The following is a 16,851-nucleotide window of genomic DNA, read 5'->3' as shown; positions in this document are numbered from 1 at the left end:
TTTTGAAAATTATGAATCGGGGTGGTGGTTCCTCTCTTTAAGAAGGGGAACCGGAGGGTGTGTTCTAACTATCGTGGGATCACACTCCTCAGCCTTCCCGGTAAGGTCTATTCAGGTGTACTGGAGAGGAGGCTACGCCGGATAGTTGAACCTCGGATTCAGGAGGAACAGTGTGGTTTTCGTCCTGGTCGTGGAACTGTGGACCAGCTCTATACTCTCGGCAGGGTCCTTGAGGGTGCATGGGAGTTTGCCCAACCAGTCTACATGTGCTTTGTGGACTTGGAGAAGGCATTCAACCGTGTCCCTCGGGAAGTCCTGTGGGGAGTGCTCAGAGAGTATGGGGTATCGGACTGTCTGACACAATCAGTGTCAGAGCGGTCCGCTGTAAGTCGAACACATTCCCAGTGAGGGTTGGACTCCGCCAAGGCTGCCCTTTGTCACCGATTCTGTTCATAACTTTTATGGACAGAATTTCTAGGCGCAGTCAAGGCGTTGAGGGGATCCGGTTTGGTGGCTGCAGGATTAGGTCTCTGCTTTTTGCAGATGATGTGGTCCTGATGGCTTCATGTGGCCAGGATCTTCAGCTCTCGCTGGATCGGTTCGCAGCTGAGTGTGAAGCGACTGGGATGAGAATCAGCACCTCCAAGTCCGAGTCCATGGTTCTCGCCCGGAAAAGGGTGGAGTGCCATCTCCGGGTTGCGGAGGAGACCCTGCCCCAAGTGGAGGAGTTCAAGTACCTCGTAGTCTTGTTCACGAGTGAGGGAAGAGTGGATCGCGAGATCGACAGGCAGATCGGTGCGGCGTCTTCAGTAATGCGGACGCTGTATCGATCCATTGTGGTGAAGAAGGAGCTGAGCCGGAAGGCAAAGCTCTCAATTTACCGGTCGATCTACATTCCCATCCTCACCTATGGTCATGAGCTTTGGGTTAAAGGACAAGATCACGGGTACAAGCGGCCGAAATGAGTTTCCTCCGCCGGGTGGCGGGGCTCTCCCTTAGAGATAGGGTGAGAAGCTCTGCCATCCGGGGGGAGCTCAAAGTAAAGCCGCTGTTCCTCCACATTGAGAGGAGCCAGATGAGGTGGTTCGGGCATCTGGTCAGGATGCCACCCGAACGCCTCCCTAGGGAGGTGTTTAGGGCACGTCCGACCGATAGGAGGCCACGGGGAAGACCCAGGACACGTTGGGAAGACTATGTCTCACGGCTGGCCTGGGAACGCCTCGGGATCCCCCAGGAAGAGCTGGACGAAGTGGCTGGGGAGAGGGAAGTCTGAATCGCGATTTGTACACCTCTACAAAATAAGCAATTATTCCTCCCCCCAAAAAATTACAAAATTGTTTATTTCATGTGAAGTAATTGGAGCCTTAAATAGGTCAATAATGCACAACAACATTGATTTTAATTCGTTATAATTTTTTGAGCAATGATACTTTAAAAAAAAAAAATCACACTAAATTTCTCAGGGATCCAAAAGGACCCCACTCATAAAAGTGTAAAAAATAGGTCATACATTATTTTTTTTACTTTCAGTGCTTAAAACTCTAGATCGGTGGTCAGCAACACGCGGCTCTTTAGCGCCGCCCTAGTGACTCCCTGGAGCTTTTTCAAAGATGTGTGAAAATGGAAAAAGACGAAAACAATTTAAAAAAATGGTTTGACTATGGTTTCTGTAGCAAGATAAACATGACACAAACCTTCCTAATTGTTAGAAATCCCACAGTTTATATTAAACATGCCTCGCTGATGAGAGTATTTGGCGAGCACCGTTTTGTCCTACTAATTTAAGCAATCCTTGAACTCACCGTAGTTTGTTTACATGTATAACTTTCTACCATGCTGCCACAGAGAGACCTGTTTTATGCCACTCCTTCTTTGTCTCATTTTGTCCACCAAACGTTTTATGCTGTGCGTGAAAGCACAAAGGTGAGCTTTGTTGATGTTATTGATTTGCTGGAGTGTTTATCAGGCATACTTGGTCAATGCATGACTGCAAGCTAATCAATACTAACCTGCTATTTAAGCTAGCTGTGTGTACATATTGCATCATTATGCCTCGTTTGCAGGTATATTTGAGCTCATTTAATTTCCTTTAATTATGTCCTCTGTGTATTTAATTTATATTTGCATGTCTCATGGCACATTATCTGTATGTAATATTGTAGGCATTTCTGATAGTTGTTTGTGTTCGTTCAATGAATGCTCTTCAATTTGTCATCCCCAAAGTAAGAACTGAACTGGGCAAGAAAGCATTTAGGTTTTCAGCATCGAAGGCTTGGAATAACCTACAATCGAATACTCAACTTCAAACCCTTGTTACATTGAATGAGTTTAATGCTTCTGTGAAAGGACTGCAGTCTACCTTGTCTGTATGCACATGTGTCATGTGAGCAAGTTTTAATGTTGTAAATTTGATGTTTTATGTGTTGTTTACTGTTTTTAATGTATCCTTGCTGCTGTCCTCTTGGCCAAGTCTCCTTTGGAAAAGAGATCTTGGATCTCAATGGGATTTTTACCTGGTTAAATAAAGGTTAAATAAGTGTGCCATGTTGTTCCAGACCACAGCAAACGTTACCCAGCTCGCAACGATTGTAATAAATCCATTAGAAGAAGACAGCCTGCCTTTTCCTTTACCTTGGACACACTCATCTATACCTTTTGCCATTCTGAGCCAGTCATTTCCAGAAGTTATCTCACACTGTGAGAAGCCTCCGTTTTACTAATGTTATCCAATGTTGCAAAAATGTGCAGAATAAAAATAAAAAGGCAGCATTTCTGTCAACGAAAATTTGCGTCAGCCTGCGACACATAGTCATTTTGATAGTAGGCTAATATAGACACTTACATAATGTGTTGCCTTCATTATAACACTTATATAAGGCTTTTAATTTTTTTGCGGCTCCAGACAAATTTAATTTTTTGTATTTTTGGTCCAATGTGGCTCTTTCAACATTTTGGGTTGCCGACCCCTGGCCCAAATGATGAAAAAGAGAGGACATAACGGAACCTTGAGGAACACTACCAGTAATGTTGTAGCAAAATAAACATTTTAACAATCTCTTGTCCAAACATTTTTTTTGTGTAAGTAACAGACCTAATGTGATTTATGTTGTATTGCTTCTATTCAATGCATTGGTCTTTTCTTCTTCTAAAAATACTCTTTTATAGAGCTCTGTTTGGTGGTTCTTACATCCGCCCCCCACCTTCCCAGCGCATAGGACAAGACTGTTATGATGCCGGACATCACTAATTTATATCGTATTTGTATGTTGGTCAAAGGTTACTCTCCAAATGGGTTTCTCTTGTGACTGATGCTGTATTACTGCCTTTCCAAAAATGTTTAACCAAAAACATTCCTGTTCACAAACAATAGAGTCTGATTTGTTGTTGCTGGCGTTAGCTGGCAATAGCAGGTTGTAATAGCACGGGATAATTGATAATTAAATGTTCATTGCCAGTTCATATACAGTACATGTATTGTATTTTACCGTGTAATGTATGCATAACAACATTTGCTAATTGTTGTGTGCCCAAAATATGCTTTATGCGACAGTAGAGTGAAGAAAAAAGTGCACTCGTTCTGTATTAAAGTCATTTGTAATTTTGGATGTATTAATAAGTTGAGTGTTTCCTATCTATAGGGTCAATTGTTGGGCCATGAGCGCCCCATAGACGGCCTCCAAAAATATTTTATTCTCTGCTCTGCTGATGCCGGACATCACTAATTTTATATTGCATTTGTATTTTGGTCAAAGGTTACTCTCCAAATGGGTTTCTTTTGTGCCTTTCCAAAAGGTTTAACCAAAACATTCTTGTTCACAAACAACAGAATCTGCTCATCCTCCCTCCAAAAATGAGTCACTTCGCCCCAACACCTCCTCTTTCTTCTCACATTCTCAAGACAAATATAAAGATCTGGAAGTTTTTTCTTTGTCTCTCATTCCCTCTGTCTCTTTTTTCTTCCATTTAGACTTGCTCCTCTGTACCCTAATGTTTTTTGAGATCTCAAATACTTAAAATACCTTTGCTTTCTTTGGACATTTCTTTATTGGATAGGAAACAAATCCAAAACAGTATAACTAAAGAAGTTGCACAAATGACTACATCTGAAGTGAACAAGCTGGAGCAACACCTTAAGTTACATAAATCACATTATGAAAAAAAAGTGTAAGTGCCAAAAAGGAGAAGACTTTAAAGGTGTCCTTTGATGAACGTCCTAGTTATGTAAATCATACATTTGGAACTCAGTGTTTTATGGCCCAGTTTACACTGCACATCAAATCAGATTTTTTGCAGTGACACAGATCTGATTTTTTTTGCCAGTCTAAACACTCCAAAGTGCTTCAAACCTTTGGAATCAGATCTTTTCAAATGTGACTGCAGTCTAAACGCAATGTGCCCTGAAAGTGACGTTTGTCGTCAGCTTTGGACGAGCTACGTCAGAAAGACGGGGTCGCCAGTGGAAGTTGATATTTTATCACAACATCCGGTTTCGGTGAGCAAAGTCTAATAAAGACGACCGAATTTTCGGTGCATCACTTGTCAATAGTGCGCAAATAATAGGCTATATGTAATATATGAATATATATTTTGATTTGGAAGAAATATCGATTGTTGAAAGACCGGAATTGGTGCTGTGGTGCATTTGTTTACATGTGAGTAGAAAAATAAAGCTCCCATAGATCCACGCTGATGTCTGTGTCTACTACCTTAACAGTCAATAAAAAGATTACAACCCTCCCAAATATATTACATTATATATATATCCATTCACACATTATATTATTTTAATTTCACGTAAAAAAACACTCATTTTGAAGGGGTGTCGACTTTTATTTAATTTTGTTGTAGTAACGACTTCCTCTTGGTCAACTTATATACAAACCCCGTTTCCATATGAGTTGGGAAATTGTGTTAGCTGTAAATATAAACGGAATACAATGATTTGCAAATCATTTTCAACCTATATTCAGTTGAATATGCTACAAAGACAACATATTTGATGTTCAAACATAAACATTTGTTTTTTTTGCAAATAATCATTAACTTTAGAATTTGATGCCAGCAACACGTGACAAAGAAGTTGGGAAAGGTGGCAATAAATACTGATAAAGTTGAGGAATGCTCATCAAACACTTATTTGGAACATCCCACAGGTGTGCAGGCTAATTGGGAACAGGTGGGTGCCATGGTTGGGTATAAAAACAGCTTCCCAAAAAATGCTCAGTCTTTCACAAGAAAAGATGGGGCGAGGTACACCCCTTTGTCCACAACTGCGTTAGCAAATAGTCAAACAGTTTAAGAACAATGTTTCTCAAAGTGCAATTGCAAGAAATTTAGGGATTTCAACATCTACGGTCCATAATATCATCAAAAGGTTCAGAGAATCTGGAGAAATCACTCCACGTAAGCGGCATGGCCGGAAACCAACATTGAATGACCGTGACCTTCGATCCCTCAGACGGCACTGTATCAAAAACCGACATCAATCTCTAAAGGATATCACCACATGGGCTCAGGAACACTTCAGAGAACCACTGTCACGAAATACAGTTCGTTGCTACATCTGTAAGTGCAAGTTAAAGCTCTACTATGCAAATCGAAAGCCATTTATCAACAACATCCAGAAACGCCGCCGGCTTCTCTGGGCCCGAGATCATCTAAGATGGACTCATGCATAGTGAAAAAGTGTTCTGTGGTCTGACGAGTCCACATTTCAAATTGTTTTGGGAAATATTCGACATCGTGTCATCCGGACCAAAGGGAAAGCAAACCATCCAGACTGTTATCGACGCAAAGTTCAAAAGTCAGCATCTGTGATGGTATGGGGGTGCATTAGTGCCCAAAGCATGGCTAACTTACACATCTGTGAAGGCACCATTAATGCTGAAAGGTACATACAGGTTTTGGAACAACATATGCTGCCATCTAAGCGCCGTCTTTTTCATGGATGCCCCTGCTTATTTCAGCAAGACAACGCCAAGCCACATTCAGCACGTGTTACAACAGCGTGGCTTTGTAAAAAAAAGAGTGCGGGTACTTTCCGCCTGCAGTCCAGACCTGTCTCCCATCAAAAATGTGTGGCGCATTATGAAGCGTAAAATACGACGGCGGAGACCCCGGACTGTTGAACGACTGAAGCTCTACATAAAACAAGAATGGGAAATAATTCCACTTTCAAAGCTTCAACAATGAGTTTCCTCAGTTCCCAATCGTTTATTGAGTGTTGTTAAAAGAAAAGGTGATGTAACACAGTGGTGAACATGCCCTTTCCCAACTACTTTGGCACGTGTTGCAGCCATGAAATTCTAAGTTAATTATTATTTTCAAAAAAATATAAAGTTTATGAGTTTGAACATCAAATATGTTGTCTTTGTAGTGCATTCAACTGAATATGGGTTAAAATGGATTTGCAAATCATTGTATTCCGTTTATATTTACATCTAACACAATTTCCCAACTCATATGGAAACGGAGTTTGTACTTATATACTTAGATAAAAAGATTATAACACATGGAGTACCCCATGGTTCTGTACTGGGACCAAAATTGTTTTTATTGTATATTAATGATATCTGTAAAATCTTTAAAAAACTCAACTGTATTCTCTTTGCTGATGATACATGTCTGTACTGTTCTGGGCAAGACCATGGCCAACTCCTAGTGACGGTAGAGAGTGAACTCCACATACTAAAGCAATGGTTTGATGCCAATAAACTATCAATCAACCTAAATAAAACAAAATATATAATTTTTGGAATTAGGAAAAATAACATACAGTGTCATATAAGAATTGATGATATGGAGATAGAAAGGGTGTATTCAACACATGTTTTGGGAATCTATATAGATGATAAATTAAATTGGAAACTCTACATAAATATACTCAAGACAAAGATGGCAAAAATCATTGCTATGTTACATAAAATTAAAAACTCTGTAAATCAAAAGGCTCTTAACATGTTATATAATTCATTTGTACTCCCATATCTTAATTATTGTGTTGAAATCTGGGGTAACAATTACAAATCAAACATCATTTCTATGTTCTTACTTCAAAAGAAAGCGATTAGAATTGTAAATTATGCGGATTATCATGACCATACCAATGCTCTGTTTATTCAATTAAAAACATTAAAACTGGACGATCTTGTTGACCTCAACACTGCTCTTGTGACGTACAAAGCTCATAACCACATGCTGCCTCGGTAGGAGAGGTTCAAACCTAGGGAGGGTCCCTATGACCTCAGAGGTTCAGCTGTCTTTCAGAAAGCAAACATAAGAACGAGCTTAAAAAGTAGATGTGTTTCTGTCAGGGGGGTTCAACTGTGGAACAGCTTGGATGATTCCTTAAAATGTTCCAGTTCCAAGGATATTTCACATGCCTTTACTGTGTATATAATTGAACAGTATTTATGTTGTGTTCAATGTGTATTTATAATATGTTGTGAAAAGGAAATTTCTTATTCTTTTTTGGAAGCTCATCTCGTACTTGACTTCGTTTATAGGGTTAGGCGCAATTAGTGTTCAACTTCAGCCTAAACCAGGGGTCGGCAACCCGCGGCTCTGGAGCCGCATGCGGCTCTTTGACCACTCTGATGCGGCTCAGCTGTATTCTTGCCAACCCTCCCGATTTTTCCGGGAGACTTCCGGATTTCACTGCCTCTCCCAGGGCAAACATTCTCCGATTTTCACCCGGACAACAAAATTGAGGGCGTGCCGTGATGGCACTGCATTTTGCGTCCTCTACAACCTGTCGTCGCGTCCGCTTTTTCACCTAAGAAACAGCGTGCCGGCCCAGTCACATTTTGTCTGCTCACACACTAAGTGACAGCAAGGCATACTTGTTCAACAGCCATACAGACCACACTGACGGTGGCCGTATAAACAACTATAACACTCTTACTAATATGCGCCACACTGTGAACCCACACCAAACAAGAATGACAAACACATTTCGGGAGAACATCCACACCGTAACACAACATAAACACAACAGAACAAATACCCAGAATCCCATGCATCCCTAACTTTTCCGGGCTACATTACACACCCTGCTACCACCAAACCCCGTTCACCTCAATCTACGCACGGGGGGTTGGGGGGGTGTTGTTGATGTGTGGGGAGGCAGGGTTGGGGTGGCCGGCTTTGGTGGTAGCGGGGGTGTATAAAGTAGCCCGGAAGAGTTAGGGATGCATAGGATTCTGGGTATTTGTTCTGTTGTGTTACGGTGCGGATGTTCTCCCGAAATGTGTTTGTCATTTTTGTTTGGTGTGGGTTCACAGTGTGGCGCATATTAGTAAGAGTGTTAAAGTTGTTTATATCGCCACCCTCAGTGTGATCTGTATGGCTGTTAACCAAGTATGCATGGATTCACTTATGTGTGTCTGCAGAAGCCTCATATAACACGTAACTGGGCTGGCAAGCTGTTTGTTCAAGCCGTAGAGGGCGCTAAAGGTAGTGACATCACGGCACGCCCTTATTATTGTTGTTTGGGTGAAAATCAGCATACATTCGAGATAATAGTTTCCCTGAAATTCGGGAGTCTACCGGAAAAATCGTGAGGGTTGGCAAGTGTGACGCTGTTTTGTGGCTCCCATTGTTTTCTTTAATTTGTGGAAACGGGTCAAAATGGCTCTTTGAGTGGTAAAGGTTGCCGACCCCTGGCCTAAACCCTTTCGGTCTGCAACATTTTTTTTAAATTTATGAATGTACAACTGTTTGTTTATGTGAAACTGTTTGTTTATTTTGTTGACCATTGACCGAAGAAATAATAAACTAAACTAAACTTCCTTGGTTTTCATTTTATCGAAGTGCACATGAGGCCACATTGGTGCATGTGCACGTTTACACTGGAGTCTGATAAAAATCAAATTTTACTTGCAGTGTAAACAAACAGTCAGCTGGGAAAAATCAGATCTCAAAACAAATCCGATTTGGCCTGCAGTGTTAACGTAGTCTATGTTTGCTCGCAAGGTTAAAATGTCAATGCAAGGATCTACCATTGTGTTTACAGTGGTCCAAGTTCCTCTAGACCAGTGTTTTTCAACCTTTTTTGAGCCAAGGCACATTTTCTGCGTTGAAAAAATCCGGAGGCACACCACCAGCAGACATCATTAAAAAACGAAACTCAGTTGACAGTAAAAAGTCGTTGTCGCAATTGTTGGATATGACTTTAAACCATAACCAACCATGCATCAATATAGCTCTTGTCTCAAAGTAGGTGTACTGTCACATCACCCCCTGACTTATTTGGAGTTTATTGCTGTTTTCCTGTGTGTAGTGTTTTACTTCTTGTCTTGCGCTCCTATTTTAATGGCTTTTTCTCTTTTTTTGGTATTTTCCTGTAGCAGTTTCATGTTTTCCTTTGAGCAATATTTCCCGCATCTACTTTGTTTTAGCAATCAAGAAGATTTTAGTTGTTTTTATCCTTTTTTGTGGGGAGATTGTTGATTGTCATGTTGCTCCACAGTAAGTCTTTGCTGTCGTCCAGCATTCTGTTTTTGTTTACTTTGCAGCCAGTTCAATTACTTTTCTTAGGGGCACTCACCTTTTGTTTATTTTTGGTTTAAGCATTAGACACCATTTTACCTGCACACTGCCTCCCGCTGTTTCCGACATCTACAAAGCAATTGGCTACCGGCTGCCACCTACTGATATGGAAGAGTATTAAACGGTTTCTCTGCCGAACTCTAGACAGCACCGACACTCAACAACAACACATCATTTGCAGACTATAATTACTTGTTTGCAAAAAATATTTTTAACCCAAATAGGTGAAACTAGATCATCTCCATACGGCACACCAGACAGTATCTCACGGCTAGTGTGCCGCGGCACAGTGGTTGAAAAACACTGCTCTAGACCAGTGTTTTTCAACCTTTTTTGAGCGAAGGCAAATTTTTTGTGGTGAAAAAATGCGGAGGCATACCAGCAGCAGAAATCATTAAAAAACGAAACTCGGTTGACAGTAAAAAGTCGTTGTCGCAATCGTTGGATATGACTTTAAAGCATAACCAAGCATGCATCACTATAGCTCTTGTCTCAAAGTAGGTGTACTGTCACCACCTGTCACATCACACCCTGACTTATTTGGACTTTTTTGCCGTTTTCCTGTGTGTAGTGTTTTACTTCTTGTCTTGCACTCCTTTTTCTCTTTTTTTGGTATTTTCCTGTAGCAGTTTCATGTCTTCCTTTGAGCGATATTTCCCACATCTACTTTGTTTTAGCAATCAAGAATATTTCAGTTGTTTTTATCCTTCTTTGTGGGGACATTGTTGATTGTCATGTCATGTTCGGATGTACTTTGTGGACGCCGTCTTTGCTCCACAGTAAGTCTTTGCTGTCGTCCAGCATTCTGTTTTTGTTTACTTTGTAGCCAGTTTCGTTCTGCATAGCCTTTCCTAAGTTTCACTGCCTTTTCTTAGGGGCACTCACCATTTGTTTATTTTTGGTTTAAGCATTAGACACCTTTTTACCTGCACACTGCCTCCCGCTGTTCCCCACATCTACAAAGCAATTAGCTACCTGCTGCCACCTACTGATATGGAAGAGTATTACACGGTTACTCTGCCGAGCTCTAGACAGCACCGACACTCAACAACAACACATCATTTGCAGACTGGTTTGCAACAAATATTTTTAACCCAAATACGTGAAATTAGATAATGTCCCACGGCACACCAGACTGTATCTCACGGCACACTAGTGCGCCGCGGCACAGCGGTTGAAAAACACTGCTCTAGACGACAGGAGCACTCTGGTATTTTTAGGAATTTGCTGCAAAAATGTTTTGAACTGAACACGGGGGCTGGTATGTTCTCATTCCTGGGCTGGATTAGGCGCCCGGGGCCGCCAGTTGAATAGCCCTGAAGTAAATTGTCGCTATTCAATGCGGTTACACGCCGAGACTCCCAGCAAAGGGCGAAATCAGACGAAAAAAGGTCACCCCCATAAAAAGCCCTAAAAAGGCTACTTTTAGATACTCCAAACACTATAATATGCCAGTACATTGGCAAATTTTGGTGAAACTTTCAGAAATTATAAGAACAAATGAGAATTTACAAAAAAAAGTTATTACATTTTGTGAGTCTTCTCTTCTATACAAAAAAAAATCTGTGACTATGCTGAAAAGCAAAACATCCCGGAAGCAGGAGACAAAAGACGCCTGTTCTCAAACAAAGCGGGTCTTTCTTCCTGTCATAAAGAGCCGCATGAGGAGAGGAAAGATGTCCTCCGCTGTCGTCCTTTGTTTGGTCTTTGTTCAATTCATTGGCACGTCATAGCTTTAACCGTGAAGGGACACCGTACAACCGAACATCCGCACAATGTGTCCCCTTTCAAACTTACCCTGTGTCTCCCAATCCATGAAGAAAGATCACCTGGGAAGAGGGGGAAAGAGCAGTTAAATTACTGCTAATCCTAAACGTGTATTCTATGTAAACGCTGGAAGAGATCATGGAACATTCTTGATTAGAGATGCACAATGGGTTTTTTTTCAAGCTGATACCGACAACCTCCTGCTTCTCAAGACCGATACAACCTATTATTGCTTAAATCAATTATTGCTGATAGTAAGAAAGACTCCAACAAAGATGGATTTGACAAACTTACTTGGAGATTGACCCTAACCAAATATGATACCACTTTTACAGTAGGGCGAACATCATGTCGTATTTTGTTAGCAAACTGCCAAAGAAAACTTGTTTCCAATCCGCATAATCCAGGTGTGTTAATCTATCCATCCATCCATCCATCCGTTTCCTACCGCTTGTCCCTTACAGGGTCGTGCGGGAGCCTATCTCAGCTGCATTCGGGCGGTAGGCGGGTTACACCCTGGACAAGTCGCCACCTCATCGCAGGGCCAACACAGATAGACAGACAACATTCACACTCACATTCCCACACTAAGGCCAATTTAGTGTTGCCATACTCAGTGGCCTAGTGGTTAGAGTGTCCGCCCTGAGATCGGTAGGTCGTGAGTTCAAACCCCGGCCGAGTCATACCAAAGACTATAAAAATGGGACCCATTACCTCCCTGCTTGGCACTCAGCATCAAGGGTTGGAATTGGGGGTTAAATCACCAAAAAGATTCCCGGGCGCGGCCACCGCTGCCGCCCACTGCTCCCCTCACCTCCCAGGGGTGAACAAGGGGATGGGTCGAATGCAGAGGACAAATTTCACCACACCTAGTGTCCATCCATCCATCCATTTTCTACCGCTTTTTCCCTTTGGGGTTGCGGGGGGCGCTGGAGCCTATCTCAGCTACAATCGGGCAGAAGGCGGGGTACACCCTGGACAAGTCGCCACCTCATCGCAGGGCCAACACAGATAGACAGACAACATTCACACTCACATTCACACACTAGGGCCAATTTAGTGTTGCCAATCAACTTATCCCCAGGTGCATGTCTTTGGAGGTGGGAGGAAGCCGGAGTACCCGGAGGGAACCCACGCAGTCACGGGGAGAACATGCAAACTCCACACAGAAAGATCCCTAGCCCGGGATTGAACCCAAGACTACTCAGGACCTTCGTATTGTGAGGCAGATGCACTAACCCCTATTCCACCGTGCTGCCCACACAGTGTGTGTGTGTGACAATCATTGGTACTTTAACTTAACTATAACTTTAACAATCCACCTATCCCATGGTGCATAATCCAATTTTTCAAAAAGCAAACAGGATCAGATTAAGGGGTTTCTATGTGTCTAAGAAATCTTATTTTGAGCTGAATTAGTTGTGGAAAACAGACAAATATAGTGCATGGAAATATACTGACTGTGGGCTATGAAGTAGGAGCGCTTGATTTGTCCACCCTAACCCATCTACAGCACAGTACGGGTAATAAATAAATGATGATGATAAATGGGTTATACTTGTATAGCGCTTTTCTACCTTCAAGGTACTCAAAGCGCTTTGACAGTATTACCACATTCACCCATTCACACACACATTCACACACTGATCTAATCTAATCTCGCCTCTTTGGGGCATTCTTTATATGTTATCATAGTTATTTTATTATGTTATCAGATGTGTAACGTCATAATTCCTTATATCGATAATTATTGCGCATCCCTAATCTTCCTACAATCTATTTGCAATTGTGCACACGCAGAACCCCCTGCAGAGGCGCTGTGGGCTGAACAAACCAAAACTGCAAGAAATCAGACAATCGTTGTTTTGTTTTACTCACAGCCGCGGTCTCCTTCTCGTTCCCAGACACCGTCACAGCCTCGGCGAGCAGCGGCACAGACATGTTGTTGCCACACATACACTGGAAGAGAGTCTGCAGCAATAAAAAATAAAATTAAAAAAATGACACATTAAAACGTTGTCACAGGTCAGTACGTTTCCATGTTTAGTAGTAATAGACTTTTTTAGTTTTTACACCGCAACTAAGAGCTAATTTAGTGTCAAGCCCCGCAGGGGAGGAACTTTGGGGCATGTGTTGGTCCAATTAATTGCTACCATGCAGCAATAGAGCTGCCTATGAGGAATTTGATTCGCTACAATTGATCTTCATCTTAAAGGCCTGTCACTAACCCAGTAATTTGATTTCCTCTTATGACCTGCGAGCGCACCAACTGACACGGAGCTACCCGATGTATTCCCCGCAGCGATAAGGCTAGATTGCAGCGAGCGCGTGCAGTTATTAGGCGGTAGAGCAGTAAAGCCCCTCCTTGATGCCCTTCGACACTTTGATGACGTAGGCTGAGACGGCACGGGCCCGATTGGCACAGAAGAAAGGCGAGCGGGGGGGTTAATGTGTAAACCTTGAACTGGATTAGACTCGGTGGCTGTTAAAATTCCAACACCGTCTAGGTTGGGAAGCCAAACTACTGCGCTGCCTGCCCGGCGGCTCGGTGTGTTTACTCTTTGGGCTGAAACCGCCAACTAAAAGTCATTTTACAACACTAAAAAACATGGAACTGGAAGTGATTGAATGAAACTGGACTTAACTTAAGTGCAGCCTGCAGCTTGTTTTTTTTGTTTTTTTTTCATTGAACCACAAAATAAATTCTAAACCAATTAAACATGGCCTGCATTATATGACGCCATGACGCACGTGGGTTAGGGTTGCACTATGTAAAGTATATATATTTGGCCTACGACAAAGATTTTAATATTATCGTCATGTTGTAATAATTAGAGATGTCCGATAATGGCTTTTTTGCCGATATCCGATATTGTCCAACTCTTAATTACCGATTCCGATATCAACCGATACCGATATATACAGTCGTGGAATTAACACATTATTATGCCTAATTTTGTTGTGATGCCCCGCTGGATGCATTAAACAAAGTAACAAGGTTTTCCAAAATAAATCAACTCAAGTTATGGAAAAAAATGCCAACATGGCACTGCCATATTTATCATTGAAGTCACAAAGTGCATTATGTTTTTAACATGCCTCAAAACAGCAGCTTGGAATTTGGGACATGCTCTCCCTGAGAGAGCATGAGGAGGTTGAGGTGGGCAGGGCGGGGAGAGGGGGCGGGGGGGGCGGGGGGGGGGGTGTGAAGTGAAGTGAAGTGAATTATATTTGTATAGCGCTTTTCTCTAGTGACTCAAAGCGCTTAGTGGCCTAGTGGATAGGGTGTCCGCCCTGAGATCGGTAGATTGTGGGTTCAAACCCCGGCCGAGTCATACCAAAGACTATAAAAATGGGACCCTTTACCTCCCTGCTTGGCACTCAGCATCAAGGGTTGGAATTGGGGGTTAAATCACCAAAAATGATTCCCGGGCGCGGCACCGCTGCTGCCCACTGCTCCCCTCACCTCCCAGGGGGTGAACAAGGGGATGGGTCAAATGCAGAGGACAAATTTCACCACACCTAGTGTATGTGTGACAATCATTGGTACTTTAACTTAACTTTACATAGTGAAACCCAATATCTAAGTTACATTTGAACTAGTGTGGGTGGCACTGGGAGCAGGTGGGTAAAGTGTCTTGCCCAAGGACACAACGGCAGTGACGAGGATGGCGAAAGCGGGAATCGAACCTGCAACCCTCAAGTTGCTGGCACGGCCGCTCTACCAACCGAGCTATGCCGCCCCATCTCCCATATATATTTGTAGCGTCCTAGAAGAGTTAGTGCTGCAAGGGGTTCTGGGTATTTGTTCTGTTGTGTTTATGTTGTGTTACGGTGCGGATGTTCTCCCGAAATGTGTTTGTCATTCTTGTTTGGTGTGGTTTCACAGTGTGGCGCATATTTGTAACAGTGTTAAAGTTGTTTATACGGCCACCCTCAATGTGACCTGTATGGCTGTTGTCCAAGTATGCCTTGCATTCACTTGTGTGAGAAGCCGTAGAAATTATGTGATTGGGCCGGCATGCAAAGGCAGTGCCTTTAAGGCACGCCCCCAATATTGTTGTCTGGGTGGAAATCGGGAGAAATTCGGGAAAATGGTTGCCGCGGGAGATTTTCGGGAGTGGCACTGAAATTCGGGAGTCTCCCGGGAAAATCAAGAGGGTTGGCAAGTATGACTGGGAGACGCAACTGCTCCGTACTTCTCCCTACGTCCGTGTACCACTCCGTACAGCGGCGTTTTAAAAAGTCATAAATGTTACTTTTTTAAACCGATACCGATCATTTCCGATATTACATTTTAAAGCATTTATCGGCCGATATTATCGGACATCTCTAGTAATAATGCATGTTGGTGACACTTTCTAGCTGTTAACCACGTCCTCAACGTAATGTAGCATCTTTGCTAGCAGCTAATGTCTCTCCACAGTGTGAATTTTTTCAGCAGCAAGAACTGGTAGACTAGTCAAGATAGAGGGAAAGATGAATGCAGGAATGTACAGACACATCTGGGATGGAAATCTGTTCCAGAGCGCTCTTGAACTCAGACTGAGGCGACAGTTCATCTTTCAGCAGGGAAACGACCATAAGCGCACAGCCAAGATATCAAAGGACTGGCTCCAGGACAACGCTGTTAATGTCCTTTGAGTGGCCCAGCCAGAGCCCAGATCTACAAAATGGCTGCAAATCGACGCTTTTAATCCAACCTGATGGAGCTTGAGGCCCCTTCTACACTAAGCCGGCGAAGGTTATCCAGGGTAAATTCCATCTAACCTTATCCTTGTCCACACACACACACACACACACACACACACACACAATGGTCGTTCAAGACCCCCTCCCTCCCTCCGTCCGCCGGCGCAACGCGACCTTGTACGCATGCGCAGAAAATGCGCACGTCATAGTCACCTCCAGTGTTGCTTTGTGTGCAAGTTCTTAAATGAAATTGGACTTATCTGAACAATATCCAGTGTTGTGGTATTTCAATTAACTGGAATCCAGTGTGCTGTGGGGCCCTATTGTAGTGAATCACACCTGAGCCATCATACATTAATCAAATCTTTAATGAACACGTGAAAGCATACTTGCCAACCTTGAGACCTCCGATTTCGGGAGGTGGTTGGGGGGGGCGTGGTCGGGGTGGGGGCGTGGTTAAAAGGGGAGGAGTATATTTACAGCTAGAATTCACCAAGTCAAGTATTTGATATATATATATATATATAAGAAATACTTGACTTTCAGTGAATTCTAGCTATATATATATATATTTTTTTTAATTTAATTTATTTATTTGTTTATTTATTATTACATATATATATATATATATATATATATATATATATATATATATATATAAATAAGAGAAATACTTGAATTTCAGTGTTCATTTATTTACACATATACACACACATAACACTCATCTACCCATTGTTGAGTTCATTGTTGAATTGTCCATCCTTGTTCTACTCTCTGTCACTATTTTTCTAACCATGCTGAACACCCTCTCTGATGATGCATTCTGCTTCGTCTCCTTGTTGT

General features: G+C 42.4%; 1 protein-coding gene across 4 annotated transcripts in view; it reads right to left on the bottom strand.

Moving 5' to 3' along the window:
- The window catches only part of lypla2 (lysophospholipase 2), a 52,109-nt gene that overhangs the window by 18,316 nt on the left and 16,942 nt on the right, over positions 1-16,851 (bottom strand). For 3 of the 4 annotated variants that reach the window (XM_061930873.1, XM_061930875.1, XM_072912522.1), the window contains exons 2-3: positions 13,195-13,287; positions 11,347-11,378 (exon numbers count right to left, since the gene is read on the bottom strand). In XM_061930873.1, coding sequence (XP_061786857.1) covers positions 11,347-11,378; positions 13,195-13,272 — 110 coding nt within the window. In that variant the 5' untranslated portion in view covers positions 13,273-13,287. Of the gene's footprint in view, positions 1-11,346; positions 11,379-13,194; positions 13,288-13,544; positions 13,615-16,851 lie in introns of those variants that run through there. The other variant, XM_061930874.2, reaches the window with a different exon arrangement.

The sequence above is a fragment of the Nerophis lumbriciformis genome, linkage group LG37 (genome assembly GCF_033978685.3).
Source record: "Nerophis lumbriciformis linkage group LG37, RoL_Nlum_v2.1, whole genome shotgun sequence".
NCBI lineage: Eukaryota > Metazoa > Chordata > Actinopteri > Syngnathiformes > Syngnathidae > Nerophis > Nerophis lumbriciformis.
This window is presented reverse-complemented; position numbering and strand designations above follow the sequence as displayed.